Here is a 16810-nt window from a genome sequence, read left to right on the forward strand (position 1 = left end):
CTTGGGCACCCAGGGAGGTGCACAGCTCTCACACCCTCTCAGAGCCCAGCAGGCTAATGGGACCTCAGCCCTTCACCTCCGCCCAGAGCACCCAGTCAGCCCCATACCCTCCAGGCCTCCAAGGAACGTCGGGTCAGCACTGCCTGCCTGCTGAGCTGGGGAAACCTCTCAGAGAATTTCTAGGCCAGCGTTTTATAACAAGTAGTCTTAGCTGGAGGTTAATATCACGTTAAAAAGGGGGAGGGGGCCTGGCGTGGTTCAGTGGTTGAGCATCGACCTATGAACCAGAAGGTCACAGTTCAATTCCTGGTCAGAGCACATGCCCGGGTTGCGGACTCCATCCCTGGCAGGGGGAGTGCAAAAGGCAGCTGATCAATGATTCTCTCTTACATTGACATTTCTATCTCTCCCCCGCCCCCTTCCTCTCTGAAATTAATTTTAAAAAATTTTTTAAATTACATACGGCGGGCGAGAGTCTGTGGTCAAGTGGAAAACATTGCTGAACAGGTTTCTTTGCTGCGGGACTTATCAGAGCCTTTAATGCGTTGATGGGCTGCTCTGCGATGCTCCACAAAGCGGACTGAGTGGACAGCGTCTGCCCAGGTTTTTTGGCCACAGAGCCCATGTTCCCATGTCAGATGACCCAGCAGCAGACCAAGCACGTGGTGCATCTAGGGAAGGAGAGGGAAAAAATGTTTAGCAAAAATGTGCTTGAAACAGAAGCATCAAGGTGACCCGCAGCACGGGAAGACCAGACCTTTGTCAGACATCCTTACATGTGCCTTGCAGTTCCGTGGTGGTTTATTTTTCATTTCATGGAAGGGAAGGTCACACCATCTTTTCAGATTGGGGTCCTGCCCTGGACCCACAGGCATCTCGAGGTGAGTTGTGCAGACCCCGTGTCACAGGGGACTCGACTAGAGACCAGCGACTTTGCTTCCAAGTGGAGACCAGTGGGAAAGGAGGGGGACACGGGACACAGGCCATGGGAGCGTGAGCAGCACAGCCCCGTGGACTGGGTCCTTGTCCTGGCCTCTCTGAAGCCCTCAGTGGCTTGAGAGGGAGGAAGAGTCATTAGTGGGAGTGCTGGCCCCGCTGAATAGCCACAGGCTGCTGGGGCCCAAGTAGACTCTGTGTACCCCCTCTCTCAGAAGGCGGGGCTGCAAGAGGAGAGGCAGCGGGCTCCCCATGCCAGCCTCCGCATCCTCATGCCGCGGTGAGGACAGCCTGGGCTGAGGGCCATGTGACCAGGGGAATGTGCCCAACTCAAGCTCAATGACCGTAGTCCCTAGACTCCCGGGGCCCGGCACCGGCAGTGCCTGGAGGCTGAGTTGTGGGGACCCCCGCAGGCTTTCCGAATGGGGCCGTGTTTTACAAAGAGAAGTCTCCTGATAAAGAAGTGTCCTGAAAGCGATGCTGAAAGCCAGCTGTCACCGTGCAGCCCTTACAGCGGGGAACCCCACACACGGGGAAGAGCCCGCCGAGCTCATGCAAGTGTGGAGCTGGGATTTGAACCCCGGCCTGACCTGCCTGCCCTCAGCCTGGGCCTGGTGTGGAGAGGTCAAAGGGCTCAGGGTCTGAAGGGGGCCGACAGGTAAGGAGTGTAAGAACCAAAATCAACAGGAGCACAGAGGAAGACGTGGGGCGACATGGCAGCTGGACAGGCGCCCGGCGGGCGTTCCCTAGGGAAGGTGGCGTCCGGGCAGAGGGGCAGCCTGAGCAAAGGCAGGGAGGGGTGAGGGAGGAATCCCATCCACCCCCTCCCGCCCACGCACACACCCACCGGGGACGGGGAGCCTCCTCTTGCCGTGCCCAGGACTGCAGGAACGCATTTACCACCAATGCAAGTTTCTCACCTTCCGGCTCTGTAGCTTAGGTCCCTCTGGGCTAAACCAGGTGTCACAGGGCTGTGGGGCCTCCAGAAGGAGAAGCCATGTCCCAGTCCTTCCCAGTTTATGGAGGCCGCGCCGCCATCCGTCTTCCTTCCTCTGCCCTCTGCCTCCCCTCTCCCCCTGTTTTAAGGACCCTGTGATTTCATTGGACCCACCCAGGTCACCTAGAGAACCTCCCAGTTGTTTTGTTTTTTTTAGGCAATTTTATTTTTTTAATATATTTTTATTGATTTCAGAGAGGGAGAGGGAGATAGAAACATCAGTGATGACAATGATTGATCAGCTGCCACCTGCACACCCCTGACTGGGAAACGAACCATGACCTCCTGGTTCATAGGTTGATGCTCAACCACTGAGCCACACCAGCCAGGCTTTAATGTCAGCTAAGACCTTTAATTCCCTTCGCCATGAAAGAGCAGACTCCCAGGCTCAGGGGCCATCATTCTGCCCACTGCACTCCTTCCTGCTCATAGGATTTCTCTCTCCCTCTCTCTCTCCTCCTCTCTCTCTCCAGGCAAATAAGCTCAGAACAAAAACTCTCCGAAACACTCTGAACCCCACTTGGAATGAGACCCTCACTTACTATGGGATCACAGACGAAGACATGATTCGAAAGACCCTGCGGTGGGTGAGGGCCCCTGGCCGCAGGCTCCCTCCCCACCCACACCTGCCCCAGCCATATCCACCCCCACCCACCGCTTGCAAACCCCCACTGGCTTTGGAACCAAGTGAGAGCACCCAGTGTGTCTGAAGAACTGGCCATGCCCTTGCCCTCCAGGATCTCCGTGTGCGATGAGGACAAGTTCCGCCACAACGAGTTCATCGGGGAGACGCGAGTGCCCCTGAAAAAGCTGAAACCCAACCACACCAAGACGTTCAGCATCTGCCTGGAGAAGCAGCTGCCGGTGAGTGGGCCACAGCGCTCTGCCGGTTGTCGGGGCCTCCCTGCTGTAACTCAGGGCCAGCAGCATTCATTGAGCACCTACTACGTGCCTGGCATCCCTGCACGTGCTGGGGAGACAGACAAAAATCCCTGCCCGCATGAAACTTGAGCAGGAGACAGACCCAAAACAGGATAAGTCGCCCATTTGGATCATATATTCGACAGTGATCAAGGCCAAGGAGGAAAGCATGAGAGGGGGCTGGCGATTAGGATGTGTGCCTGGAGGGGCTCACCAGGCACGCGGGAGTGTTCCAGGCAGAGGGAACAGCAGGTGCAAAGGCTGAATGAAAGTGCCCAGCCTCAGAGGCACAGCCAGCAGCCCACTGAGTGGGCGAGAAAGAGGGGGTTGTCCTAGGAGGTGAGAGCTGAGGCTGGGGTTAGGGAGGGATCAGGCCCTCACTGTGAGTGGATGGGCTACGGGAGGGTGCCAAGCAGGGGCTAGGAGATCTGACTACATTTTAACAGGCTCTCTGGGCTCAGAACAGGGGAGAGAGGGGGTGAGAGTGGGTGAGCAGTGAACAGGAGAAGAGCATGACCCAGGCCTGGGCGGGCAGCAGCCGGGGAGGGGTGCGGGGGCCGGGATGGGGTGCTGGCAGGTCTGCGTTTTGGACACGGGGCCTGAGCACCTGGAAGGATAAAGGGCCGTTAACTGTGATGCAAAGGACCTTGGGAGGAGCAGCTGGGGACACGGGAACTCAACTGGAACGTATTAGGCGTGAGAGTCCCAGAGGAGACAGAAAATAATTCTTTCCTAGAAATTGCAGTTGTTTGAAAATGATGACAAAACCGATTTTGCCCCCTGGCCGCCTGCAACAGCTGAGCCCTCCCAGAGCCTCTCAGCTCTGCCTCCCCTCTGTGGGGGCGGGAGCGTTGGGCCAGGAGGCCCCAGGGTCCTGAGGAATCTTGACCCTCCTACAGCCCAGTGTTCAGGGTACAGTCCCCCCAGGGGTCTGGGCAAGGGGAAAGGTGGAGAGGACAGAGCCGAGTGGCTGTCCCCCTGTGTGGGGCTGGGCCCTGGGACGCAGGCTCCTCAGAGCAGCTGGCCGGGGTCAAGCCCTGGGAACAAATGGCCCTGAGGCCAGAGCTCCCGCCAGAATCGCAGCTCTGCCTTCTTGCATAACTTGATCAAATTGTGTTCCCTTGTCACATTCTCCCACTCACAGACATTTGTGTGATGGATCTGACCTTTTTACTTTATTATTAGTCACTAACCACAGGTAACCCAGTTTTTCCAAATGGTCTCTGTCACTTATAAAAGGCAACATCAAACTCCTACGATAGTTGTGTTCCTGGGATTTGATCCCCGGCATGAATAAGCAACTGTGTGGGGATGTGAGCCTGTGTCTGCACGTGAACGAGTGTGCGGGCGTGGGTGCCTGTGAGTGTGGAATGCAGGTGTGAGCGTGTGTGCACATGGGTGGCGAGTGTGCGTGCCCGTGCATGGGCACCATCGGGTTTTGCTGAGTTTGCTTGAATTCGCTAGCAGCTTGTGAGTCTGGTTTCAGGGATAGAGTGTCCCCACAGGAGTGCAGTTTAGAATTGACCACTCTGGCAATAAAGACACATTTTGATGCTACATTCTAGATTTTACATTGTCCGAGAACTTCTTTGTTCTCAGTAAACACTGAATAATACCCAGTTTAATGGTCTTCCTATGAAAAGACCCAAAGTACTTATACCTCCCCCCCAAAAAAAAAACAGCTGAAAATGTCGACGCTCATTTATATCGTTTAATTTTCACACATCACACAAACTAGCACAGAGCCCTGGGGGAGCGAGGCCCTCGGCCAGAGGCAGACAGTTGACTGGCACACCCCGTCTGGGCCACACCCCTGGCCGCCTGCGCGCTGTATCGAGAAAGATGCCGAGGCTCTGGGCGCTCTGGGTGAATGCTGTGATCGGGGAGCCATGTCTGCTCTGGGCGTGGGCGTGGGGAAGGTGGGTCTTCCTTCACTTCACAGGAGTCCTCGGGGCTCCAGCTGGTGTGCCTGGGTGACAGCAAAGGAGAGGGGCCCATGTGAGCAGCAGCCAGACTGTGGAAACGGGTGGTCTCAAGGGGGTGTGGAGTGGAGCAGCATCAGGCTGGCTGGGGCGGGGAAGCCAGACAGGCCGAGAGTTGAGTGTGATCGCAGAGTGGGGCACAGGCCTGGCAGCCCCACCTGCCTCCCGGCTACCCCGCCCCCGCCCCCGGGGTTAGGAATGTGTCAAAGCTCTTTCCTCTGTGTTCTCCCCAAGGGGGCCGCCCCCTGCACCCCAAGAGGCTCCAGGAAGCACCTTCAAGGGGCTGGAGCCAGGGTGACCCCTCACCATTCACAGGCTCCATTTGTCCTGGGCCCGTGGATGGCCTTGGGGCCTGTGGCTGAGGGGAGGGATGGAAGCGGGTGAGGACGGCTCAGTGACTGCCCGCCCCACAGGTGGACAAGACGGAAGACAAGTCCCTGGAGGAGCGTGGCCGCATCCTCATCTCCCTCAAGTACAGCTCGCAGAAGCAGGGCCTGCTGGTCGGCATCGTGCGCTGTGCACACCTGGCCGCCATGGACGCCAACGGCTACTCGGATCCCTACGTGAAAACGTGAGTGTGCGGCCGGCCGGCCGGCCACCTCCTCCTCCTGTTACCTCGGACGGGAGGTTCAGTGACAAGACCAGTAGCCCGTGTGGCCAGCACAGGGAGCGCCTGCAGCACGGTGGCACGGGGCCTGCAGGCTGAATTCTCTTCTGTGCTCCTTTGGCAGCTTCACGGGTTAAGTCTGGGCAGCCCCATTTCACAGATGAGGAAACGGAGGCCTGTAGAAGTTGAGTGGCTGCCCAGGGTCATGCAGATAGAGAGTAGTTATCTCCCGATGCCCATTCAGGCTTCCGGTGACCATGGGGCCCAGGAGGAGGCGGGAAGGGGTGGCCTGTGTCAAGAAGATGGGTGATCCGGATGAGGAACTCTGCCAGGACATAGTGCTGCCCACATGTGCCCAGCCCTGCGCTGGTGCCATAGGTGCGGATAAGGGTCCACCCAGCCTGTCAGCAGAAGCTCGTGGTGGCGCTGGGGAGAAACACTAACTCAGGGGTCGTGCAAGGTGGCCTGGGTCCCTGAGTCATGAACCTGTGCCCAGAGGGGCTGTGATCTAGCTGTATCCAAGGAGCTGGTGGCCCTGCAGGTGGGGATGAAGCAGGTGTCACATGACCACTATCAGAGCGTTGGGCCCTCCACAGACAAAAGACGGATGTTAGTCTGGGTGCCCATTGAGACTCGTGAAGGGTGGGGTTCAGAGTGGAGTCTGGCTCAGCAGAAAGGTGGTCCCTCTTCAGTCAGAGGTGCTGAGCAGCGGAGAGGGGCCTGGCCTGAGGGACAGAGAGAAGGTCCAGGGACAGAGGCCATGGAAAAGGAGTGGCCCCTGCCCGGTGGGCCCCAGTGGTTTTTGTATATTTACAGAGTTGTGCAACCACCATCACAATTTTATGACCCTCTTATCGCCCCAGAAAGAATCCGGTGCTCACAGCAGTCACTCCCCATTGCCTCTCCTCCCCATAGCCCTGGCAACTACTGACCTGCTTTCTGTCTGTGGATTTGCCTATTGTAGACATGTCATATACATGGGATCATACAAGGTGTGGCCATTTGGGACTGGCTTCTTTCACTTAGTATGTTTTTAAGGTTCATACATGAAGCACAAATCAGTATTTCACTCCTTTTTATGATCAAACTAGGAGCCCAGCGCGTGAAATCGCGCAGCCCCGCCCACCCACCCGCCACCCTGCCTTGACACCCGAACCTCTCCACACAGAGCTCCAGCGCGCCTGGCCCAGCCCCCGACCCCTGTTGCCTTCGCTGGCCGCTTCAAGTCCCGCCCTCAGTCCCTCGAGTCACCTCGGGCTGGTCCTGCCTTTTCCAGGCACCTCCCTGCTTCCGCCCTGTCTCCACAGCAATGCGGTGGCTCCGCCCCATCATGGTGCCGGAGGAGAGCGTGGAAGCCTCCCGCCTGCTGCGCTGTGCTCCTTCCCCCAGGCAGGTGGGCAGCGGGGCGCTCTGAGTGCGACTGGTGGGTGGCGAAGGACTGGTGAGGGGGGCTGTATGGGCTCTCACCTCCACCCTCCCCAGCAAGGGATGGTCCCACCACCTCTGGGCGCCTCCCAGCTTCCGCCCCGTCTCTGGAGCACTACCCCGCCACGCACGCCCAGGCAGCCTCCTGCGATCGGTCATTACGCGTTATGGCATCCCGACCATTAGCATATTAGCTCTTTATTATTATGACTAGAGGCCCAGTGCATGAAAGTTCATGCACTGGAGTGGGGGTCCCTCAGCCCAGCCTGCCCCCTCTCACAGTCCAGGAGCCCTCAGGAGTGGGAGGCGACCCGGCGATCAGGGGAAGGCAATGCCCCCATCACACCTCTGCTGCTGCCACTGCCAGCAGCGCAAGCCTCGGCCGGCCCTGGTTACCTGAGCCTCGGGCGGCCCTAGGCGGCTAGGCAGCCGCCATCCGAGGCTTGCCTGCGCCTCAAGCTGACCCTGCGTGGCTGGGGTGCTGAGGGTACTGGGGGACTCCGGAGGCAGGCAATCCGCTCACCTGCCACCCTGGCAGGGATGAGGGGACTGGGCGCCACCATCTTGTGGCTGTGGGTGCTACCATCTTTGAGGGCGTGGCAGTAATTAGCATATTCCCTCCTTATTGGCTATGGGCGCAACCATCTTTGTGAGGGCATGATGGTCAATTAGCATATCCCCTCTTTATTAGATAGGATAATATTCCATTGTGTGGATAAATCACATTTTGTTTATTCATCAGTTGATGGACATTTATGTTGTTCCTACCTTTTGTCTATGGTGACTAATGTTACTATGGACATTCATATACATGGTTTTGTGGGGACATGCTTTTAGTTCTCTTGGGTATATACCTAGGAGCGGAATTGCTGGGTCAAATGGTAACTCCATGCTTAACCTTTTGAGTAATTGCCAGACTGTTTTTCAAAGTGTCTGCACCATTGTTGTCATTTCATTTAAAAAAGTGACAGAAGTACGATAGTGACCAATGGGAATAGTGGCCCCAGAGTTGTGCCGTGTGGCAGCACAGGCCTCTCTGTGGTGAATTGTATACTTCAAAGGGTGCATTGCACAGCATGTGAATTATATCTCAGTAAAGCTGTTGGTTTTTTAACTCCGATGCAGCCAGGCTCCAGGGCAGCACCAGGTCTAATGGGAAGCTGCCTGGGATCATTGGGGGAAGTCAGGTTCCTGCACATGGGGCAGGAGCGACTCATTTTCCACATAAAACAACAACGAATTGGCCCCCACGCCCACCGCTAGCAAAACAATGATTTGCTGTGGATTAGAGGCCACTGTGAGGGGAAGTGCTGTTCCCGCTCAGAAGACAGTCAGAGACTCTTTCTAACCACTGGGGGGGAAGTCGGCAGTTCCAGTCAAGTAGGAAATTGTGTGCCCTGTGGCTGCATGATTTCCCTTCTTTGTATCCTAGAAACCCTACCTGGGTGGAAAGCTGTTTATTGCAGCATCCCTTGTCACAGCGATAACCTGGAAATAGCCAAGCATTTGTCAGCAGAGGAATAGCTGCATAGAAGGTGGCAAATGTATAGCATAGAGTTCTGTGCAGTTAAATGAGTGAGTTAGGACTGCATGAATGAACATGGACAGCTGTCCCAAACATGCTAAGCCCCAAGCAGTGACAAGCAGACTGCAGGACATGCACACAGGGATGCTGTTTCTGGCCATTCCCTAAACCCTGCAGAGCGCCTTACAGGAGGGGGACAGAGGGGAAGGGGCTGGAAAGGGGAGCAAAGTGCCACCACCTGCACCTGTGACGCTAGGTCTCTTATGGCAGGAAATAGTCTGAAGCCACATGGTGGAGATTTTAAAATCAGGCTCAGTGGCCACTTGCCAGGTTGACAGGAATGCCAGGATTGTGTGCTGGATTATTCAGAAAGCAGGGTCTTTCCTGGTGCACCAGGCAGTCCAGCCAACATGGCCAGGCAGAGGTGGCTGGGCACGACATGCCCACTGCACCTGGGACTCCTCCCTGCCACGGTGTGGAGGCTGCTGGCTCACAGCAGCCGGGTCCCACCACCCAGCCACAGGCCAGGTCAGCGTGGCCTCTCAAAGACAGGCAGATGTGTCCGACTGGTGTGGCTCAGTGGTTGAGCACCACGAGGTCCCGGTTCGATTCCCAGTCAGGGCACATGCCTGTGTTGCAGGCTCGATCCCTGGTGGGAGACATGCAGGAGGCGGCTGATGGATGTCTCTCTCTCTCATCCAGGATTCTATCTCCCTATCCCTCTCCCTTCCTCTCTCTCTAAAAAAATCAAGAAAGACTTTTTTAAAAAGACAGGCAGATGTGTGGGTAGCTCCCTGTGTCAGAGCCACATGACACTTCCCCTGGTGGTCCCACAGCAACCTAGCAACTCCCACATTTGATTAAAATTCCTGGGTGAGACATGGGGCTGCTGCGCAGGCCTCCTTAAGGTTCCCTGTCTCCAAAAGGCCCCTTCCTGGACCATGGGCCTCTTTCTTGCTAAAAGTAGGAGAGATAGAGGGAGAAACCAAGATGGCGGCGTAGGTAAACACCTAAACTGCTGCCTCGCTCAACAATTTCAAAACTACAACTAAAAGACAAAATGTACATCATCCAGAACCACAGGAAGGCTGGCTGAGTGGAAATTCTACAACTAGAAGGAAAGAGAAAAGCACACTGAGACTCAGAGGAGCTGCAGGAGGCAGAGGTACTGAGACGCGCGTGAAGAGGACTGGCAATTGAGTGCGCGGCTGGCTTTCTCAAGCAGGAGGGAGACAAAAGCTCCCTACTGCGCTGAACTCCAGTTCCGGGCAAGACTCTGGGGACCCAGACTCATACGGGGAGAAACTGGACTGTCAGGAAAGAGAAAAGCACACTGACACTCAGAGGAACTGCGGAAGGCAGGGGTACCGAAGCGCGCACGCGGAGAGGGCGGGCAACTGAGTACGTGGCTGGCTTTCTTAAGCGGGAGGAAGACAAAAGCTCCCAACTGCACTGAACTCCAGTTCCGGGCGAGACTCTGGGGACCCAGACTCATTCAGGGAGAAACTGGACTGTCTGGCAGCGGGCGGAACTCGATGGCGGCTTTCTCTGAGGTACTTGCAGTGATTACCACAGGACACTGAGACTCAGGGGCCTATTAGGGCAGGGCTGATGGGAAAGCAATGCTGTCTGCTCCGCCCTGAGACTCCGCCCCATCCAAGCTGAGCACAGAGGCTTTTGCAAGTCTTCTCCCAAAAGGTTGTCTCCAGCACAGAAGTTCTCCAGCATAGACACAGCTGATCCTTACAGCCAATTGGCCTGGAGGTCAATTCCTCCCAGTGATACCAACAACAATCAAGGCTTAACTACAACAAGACTGTGCACACAGTCCACAAAGGGGTGCACCAAGAGTGTCCACCTCAGGTAACTGGGGAGGCTGAGCCACTGGGTCCTATAGGATACCTAGCACACAAAGCCACTCTATCAACTCAGGGAAGCAGCCAAAATGCAGAGACAAAGAAAAAGATCACAAATGAAAGAAATGGAGGAAAGCAAACGACTGGATATAGAGTTCAAAACCATGGTTTTAAGGTTTTTCAAGAATTTTCTAGAAAAGGCCGATAAATTTAGCGAGACCCTCGAGGATATGAAAAAGGACCAACTAGAAATTAAGCATACACTGACTGAAATAAAAAAATATTATACAGAGATCTAACAGCAGACTAGAGGATCGCAAGAATCAAGTCAAAGATTTGAAATACAAAGAAGCAAAAAACAATCAAAAGCAAAAAGAATCCAAAAATATGAAGATTGTGTAAGGAGCCTCTGGGACAACTTCAAGCGTACCAACATCCAAATTATTGGGGTTCCAGAAGAAGAGAGAGAGCAAGATACTGAAAGCATATTTGAAGAAATAATGACAGAAAACTTCCCCCACCTGATAAAAGAAATAGACTTACAAGTCCAGGAAGCGCAGAGAACCCCAAACCAAAGGAATCCAAAGAGGACCACACCAAGACACATCATAATTAAAATGCCAAGAGCAAAAGATAAAGAGAGAATATTAAAAGCAGCAAGAGAAAAACAATTAGTTACCTACAAGGGAGCACCCATACGACTGTCAGCCAATTTCTCAACAGAAACTATTCAGGCCAGACGGGAGTGGCAAGAAATATTCAAAGTGATGAATAGCAAGAACCTACAACCAAGATTACTTTACCCAGCAAAGCTATCATTCAGAATTGAAGGTCAGATAAAGAGCTTCACAGATAAGAAAAAGCTAAAGGAGTTCATCACCGCCAAACCAGTATTATATGAAATGCTGAAAGGTATTCTTTAAGAAGAGGAAGGAGAAGAAAAATGTAAAGATAAAAATTATGAACAACAAATACATATCAACAAGTGAATCTAAAAATCAAGTGAATAAAAAAAATCTGATGAACAGAATAAACTGGTGAATATAATAGAATCGGGCATAGAAAGGGAGTGGACTGACAATTCTCAGGGGGAAAGGGGTGTGGGGGTGAGGGAAGAGACTGGACAAAAATCGTACACCTATGGATAAGGACAGTGGTTGGGGGGTAAGGGCAGAGGGTGGGGTGGGAACTGGGTAGAGGGGAGCTATGGGGGCAAAAAGAGGAACAAGTGTAATAATCTGAACAATAAAGATTTATTAAATTTAAAAATAAATAAATAAAAGTAGGAGAGATAAAAGCAGAGGTAGATTCGGAGCAGGGTGCCCCCGAAGCTATATCCTGTGTCCCGAGGGAGGGCACCTGTGACCTGAGGGGCCAACCTAGATGGGCCAAGGCCTTTTGTCAGCACCCTTGTTTTTATAAACGTCACCCAGATGACGTGTGCCTCAGTTTCCCTAGGCTGAAATTGGACTCTTGGGAGTATCATGGAAAGCCAGGGGGAACCATGATGGTGACTGTCACCACTGACATGTTCTGAGTAACTGCTGTGGCCGGGGCTCTGCTGGGCCTCAGCGAACCCTGCCAATGGCCCTACACACTCACTCCTGTTACTATCTCCATGTTATACTGGGGAACTCAGGCAACTTGCTCTGCCACCCTGGGCGACTCCTTCCCTCTGTGGCCGGCCCTCTGGTTCCTTCTGGGGACCTTCAGCAGCAGCAGTCACTGCGTGGAAGGGACCAGAGGCGACATTACTGGAGACGCTCCATGAGCCCTGCTAACAGCCAGGGAGGGAGGGAGACCACCTGGCAGCCTCGGCCTTGCCGGGACGTGCTCCTGGCTGCACAGTGTCATTTGGGGAGCTCCCCGGCAGGAACGGTGGCCGGGTAGAGGAGACAGTGTGGACAAAGGCCTGGCCTGGAGGCGGGACGGAGGACAATCCCTGGGGAACTGTTTGTGACTGGCGGCCCTGAGGCTGTGGCCGCCATGGGGACCCGGTAGCCTGGTGTGGTCACTAAGTGGACACTGGCTGTGCAGCATTGAGGGGATCCTGGGACGGCTTTCCTTCAAGGATCCTCCAAAGGCAGGAATGGGGGACACTCAGACACTCCCACGGTGCAGGGCTCCCCTGTTCTTCTCCTCCCACCCAAAGCAAATAGGCAAAGGACAAGTCAGAAAACAAAACCAATAAACAGCAAAATGGTCAGCAAGTAAGTGTATGGAAGCTTGTAAGGAACTGAAGAAATTCACCATATGGGGGGGTTGGTTAAGGGAAACCCCCAACTTGTTTATTTAGTTAATCCTCACATGAGGACATTTTTCCATTGATTTTTAGCGAGAGTGGAAGGGAGAGGGAGAGACAGAGAGAGAAACATCGATGTAAGAAAGATACATTGATTGGTTGCCTCCCACACGAGCCCTATGGGGGATGGAGCCTGTAACCGAGTCATGTGCCCTTGACCGGAATTGAACCCAGGACCCTTCCGTCCGTGGGCCAACTTTCTATCCACTGAGCCAAACCAGCCAGGGCACCCATCTTGTTTTAAAAATCAGATTTATCGAAGTATACTTTACACACTGCGTTTCTCCCCCTTTTGATGTTTGACTGATGTATTCAGTCTTGTTAAGCTACCACCACACTCAGGATATAGACTATCCTCTCACCCCAGAAGGTTCCCCCAGCCTCAGGCAACCACTGACTTGTTTTCTGTCCCAACAGTTTTGCCTTTTTCAGACTTTCTCATCAAAGCAGTCGTACCATGTGTCAGCTTTTGAATCTAGCTTCTTTCCCTTGGCACAGTGCATTGGAGATTCAGCCACGTGGTTGCATGGGCCAGTAGTTAGTGTTTCTTCTTTAATTTCTAAAATTTATTGATGAGGGGGAGGGGGAGAGAAACATCCATTTGTTGTTCCACTTATTTTTGTGTTCATTAGCTGATTCTTATGTGTGCCCTGACCAAGGACCCAACCTATAACCTTGGTGTATCAGGATGATGCTCTGACCAACTGAGCTGCCCAGCCAGGACAGCCAGTCTCCCTTCTTGCTGAGCAGTCACCTGTCATACAGATAAACCACAAGCTGCAGATCAGTTCATGCAGTCGAAGTGCATGCTGTTTGCTTCCAGTTTGGGGTGATTGTATAAAGCTGCTAGAGAACAGGATTTTGTGTGGAGATATGTCTTCATTTCCACCCCCCCACAACTTTTGCCAATACCTATTTTGTAGTGTTTCTATAATTAACCAGTATTATTTATGTAATAAAAATCACAACCAAAAAAATAAGTGCAAAGTAAAGCAACAATGAGATACCACTTTCTACCTTTCAAACTAGCAAGAATTTTTCATTTTTACATTTATTGAAATAACGTTGGTTAATAACATTATATAAATTTCAGGTGTCAACTTTATAATATGGTATCTGTTTACTTTATTGCGTGCTCCCCACCCGAAGTCTAGCCTCCTCCATCACCTTGCACTTAACCCCCTTGATCCTTTGTCCTCCCCGCCCTGTTCCCCTCTGGTAACCACCATTTTGTTGTCTGTATCTATGAGTTTGTATTGTTTGTTCATTTGTTACTTTTTGTTTTGTATCCCACTTATGAGTGAAATCAGACTGTTCTTGTCCTTTTTCATCTGATTTATTTCACTTAGCATAATACTTTCAACAAATGGCAATATTTTATCTTTTTATGGATTAGTATTCCATTTTGTGTGTGTGTGTGTGTGTGTGTGTGTACATGTGTGTGTGTGTCACATCTGCTTTATCCAATCATCCACTGATGGACATTTAGATTGTTTCCTAGTCTTGGCTATTATATAAAACTAGAGGCCCGGTGCACAAAATTCATGCACGGGGGGGTTGTGTCCCTCAGCCCAGACTGCACCCTCTCCAATCTGGGACCCCTCAAGGAATGTCTGACTGCCCGTTTAGGCCCAATCCCGGTGGGATCAGGCCTAAATGGCCAGTCGGACATCCCTCTCACAACCCAGGACTGCTGGCTCCCAACTGCTCACCTGCCTGCCTTCCCGATTGCCCCTAACTGCTTCTGCCTGCCAGCCTGATCACCCCTAACCACTCCCCTGCCAGCCTGATTGATGCCTAACTGCTCCCCTGCCAGCCTGTTTGCCCCTAACTGCCCTCCCCTGCAGGCCTGGTCACCCCTAACTGCCCTCCCCTGCAGGCCTGGTCCCCCCCCAACTGCTCTCCCCTGCAGACCTGGGTCCCCCCCAACTGCCCTTCCCTGCAGGCCTGGTCACCCCCAACTTCCCTCCTCTGCTGGCCTGGTCACCCCTAACTGCCCTCCCCTGCAGGCTTGATCTCCCCCAACTGCCCTCCCTTGCAGGCCTGGTTCCTCCAACTGCCCTCCCCTGCTGGCCATCTTGTTGTGGCCATCTTGTGTCCACATGGGGGCAGCCATCTTGTGTGTTGGAGTGATGGTCAATTTGCATATTACTCTTTTATTAGATAGGACAGAGGCCTGGTGCACGGGTGGGGGGCAGCTGGTTTGCCCTGAAGGGTTTCCTGGATCAGGGTGGAGGTTCCCTTGGGGTGGCCTGGGCGAGGAGCCTGTGGTGGTTTGCAAACCGGCCACACCCCCTGGTGACCCATGCGGAGACCCTGGTATCTGGGATTTATTTATCTTTATTTATCTTCTATAATTGAAACTTGTAGCCTTGAGCGGAGGCCTTGGCCAGCCAGGGTGTGCAGGAAGCTTGGCTTCCTCCATTGCCGGGGAAACCCAAGCCTCCTGCTCACTCCGTGGCCACAGCCATTTTTGTTGGGATTTATTTATCTTCTATAATTGAAACTTTGTAGCCTTGAGTGGAGTCCAGGGCCCACCAGAGTGTGTGGCCGCAGCCATCTTGGTTGGGTTAATTTTCATACTTGCTCCTGATTGGCTGTTGGGCGTGGCTTGTGGGTGTGGTGGAGGTATAGTCAATTTTGCATATTACTCCTTTATTAGATAGGACTAGTGGCCCGGTGCACGGATTCATGCACATTGAAAGCAAGTTAATTAGAAGAAATATTTTAATATTGCTATTCACCCGTTCTCTATAATAGAAGTGTCAACCAAATTCACAATTGACAATGACAGATCGAAACACATACATGCGATTGGCGCCAGTGAGAGCTTTCTATGTATCGTGCATGCGCATGTCAACTTAGCCTTTTATATATATATAGAATAAACTTGCTTAATTGGACCTGCTTTCTGATTTAGCTAAACTTTTTCCAGCCCAGTGAAGCACCCCAACTTCTCTTTCAGGTAATTGTCAGCAACACAGCAGTAAATATCAACACAAAGCACATTATTATTGTAGATCACGCAGGGAAAACAAATGGTAAAATATTTAACTGCAGCAGTGTTTGACTATATTCTGTGCAGTGAGAAAACCTGAAGTCATTTGCAAGGTCTACCATTTCTTCTTTTCAGTCAGATCAAGTTTCTAAGCTTTTTAAATCTCCATTTTCCAGCTAATGAAAAGAAAATAGGATTCCACCGAGTCTCCTATCTACCTACTCCAGGACTTCTGTGAGGATCAAATGAGATGAGGCATGGGAAAACGCTTCATAGACACTTGGTTAAAGTGTAAAATGTTTGCACCTGGTAATAAAGCAAGTCGGGTTCCTGAAGAAACTGCAAGGAGGCTAGTCGCTGGGGAGAGGAAGCTGGACGTTGCTACGTGTCTTCATTACCCGGTGCCCACAGCCACGGTTTCCAGGCTGGGCTGGGCTGTGGGCCGCATTTTGCAGCATGGGGTGTCAGCAGTGTGGGCTGTGATTTGGTGGGCTGTCACTCCGGGGTGGTGGCAGGGCCTGTGTCCCACTTAGGGGAAGCTTTGTGGGTGCCAGGTCTGTGGCGCAGTTTCTCTGTAAATGGCCAGTGCACTTTACGGCAGCTCCTGCATTGAGCATTTGCCCCCTGGTGGTCAGTGAGCATCACTGCGACCCATTGAAGGGACACTTAGCATATTAGCCTTTTATATATACTAGTATACTAGGGGCCCAGTGCACAAATTCGTGTACCTTGAAAGGAACTGTGGGCCGTGAGGCTGCAGTGGGCACAGGGGCAGGTCTCGGCCATCCTCCGTGCCCCCACCTAGCCCCTCCCACTGTGGCCCCTGGTCTGTCTGCCAGCAGCCCCACTCCTGTCGCCACCGCTCCCACGCATTGATGGCGCTGGCCCACTCGCACCCGCTGACGGTGCGGAGCGATTGGGGCCAGTGCCAGCAGTGGGTGTGAGTGGCGGCTGCTCCCCTGCTCACCCCTCAGGAACAGGGGGGAGTGGAGAAGCCCTCAGGGGCAATTGGGGCCGGCAGCCACTGCTTGCACCTGCTGACGGCACCAAGCGATTAGGACCAGCACCAGGTACTGGCAGCGAGTGTAAGCAGTGCCGTCACCAGCAGCAGGTGCAAGAGGCAGCTGCTGGCCCCAGTCGCCCCTCAGGAGCTGGGGGAGGTGGAGAAGCCCTGAGGGGCAATCGGGGCCAGCAGCAGGTACGAGTGGGGCCGGCGCCCACAGCAGGTGCAAGTGCCAGGAGGGACTGCATCGCACAGGAG

At 53.3% G+C, this 16810-nt stretch overlaps 1 protein-coding gene across 1 annotated transcript in view; it reads left to right on the plus strand.

The window, feature by feature from the left end:
* Positions 1-16810, plus strand: part of DOC2B (double C2 domain beta) — a 40769-nt gene that overhangs the window by 12001 nt on the left and 11958 nt on the right. Inside the window, exons 4-6 of the mRNA XM_080679992.1 lie at positions 2407-2516; positions 2671-2797; positions 5250-5407. Coding sequence (XP_080536118.1) covers positions 2407-2516; positions 2671-2797; positions 5250-5407 — 395 coding nt within the window. The remainder of the gene's footprint in view (positions 1-2406; positions 2517-2670; positions 2798-5249; positions 5408-16810) is intronic.

Source organism: Plecotus auritus (assembly GCF_963455305.1).
Source record: "Plecotus auritus genome assembly, chromosome: 7".
NCBI classification, from domain to species: Eukaryota; Metazoa; Chordata; class Mammalia; order Chiroptera; family Vespertilionidae; genus Plecotus; species Plecotus auritus.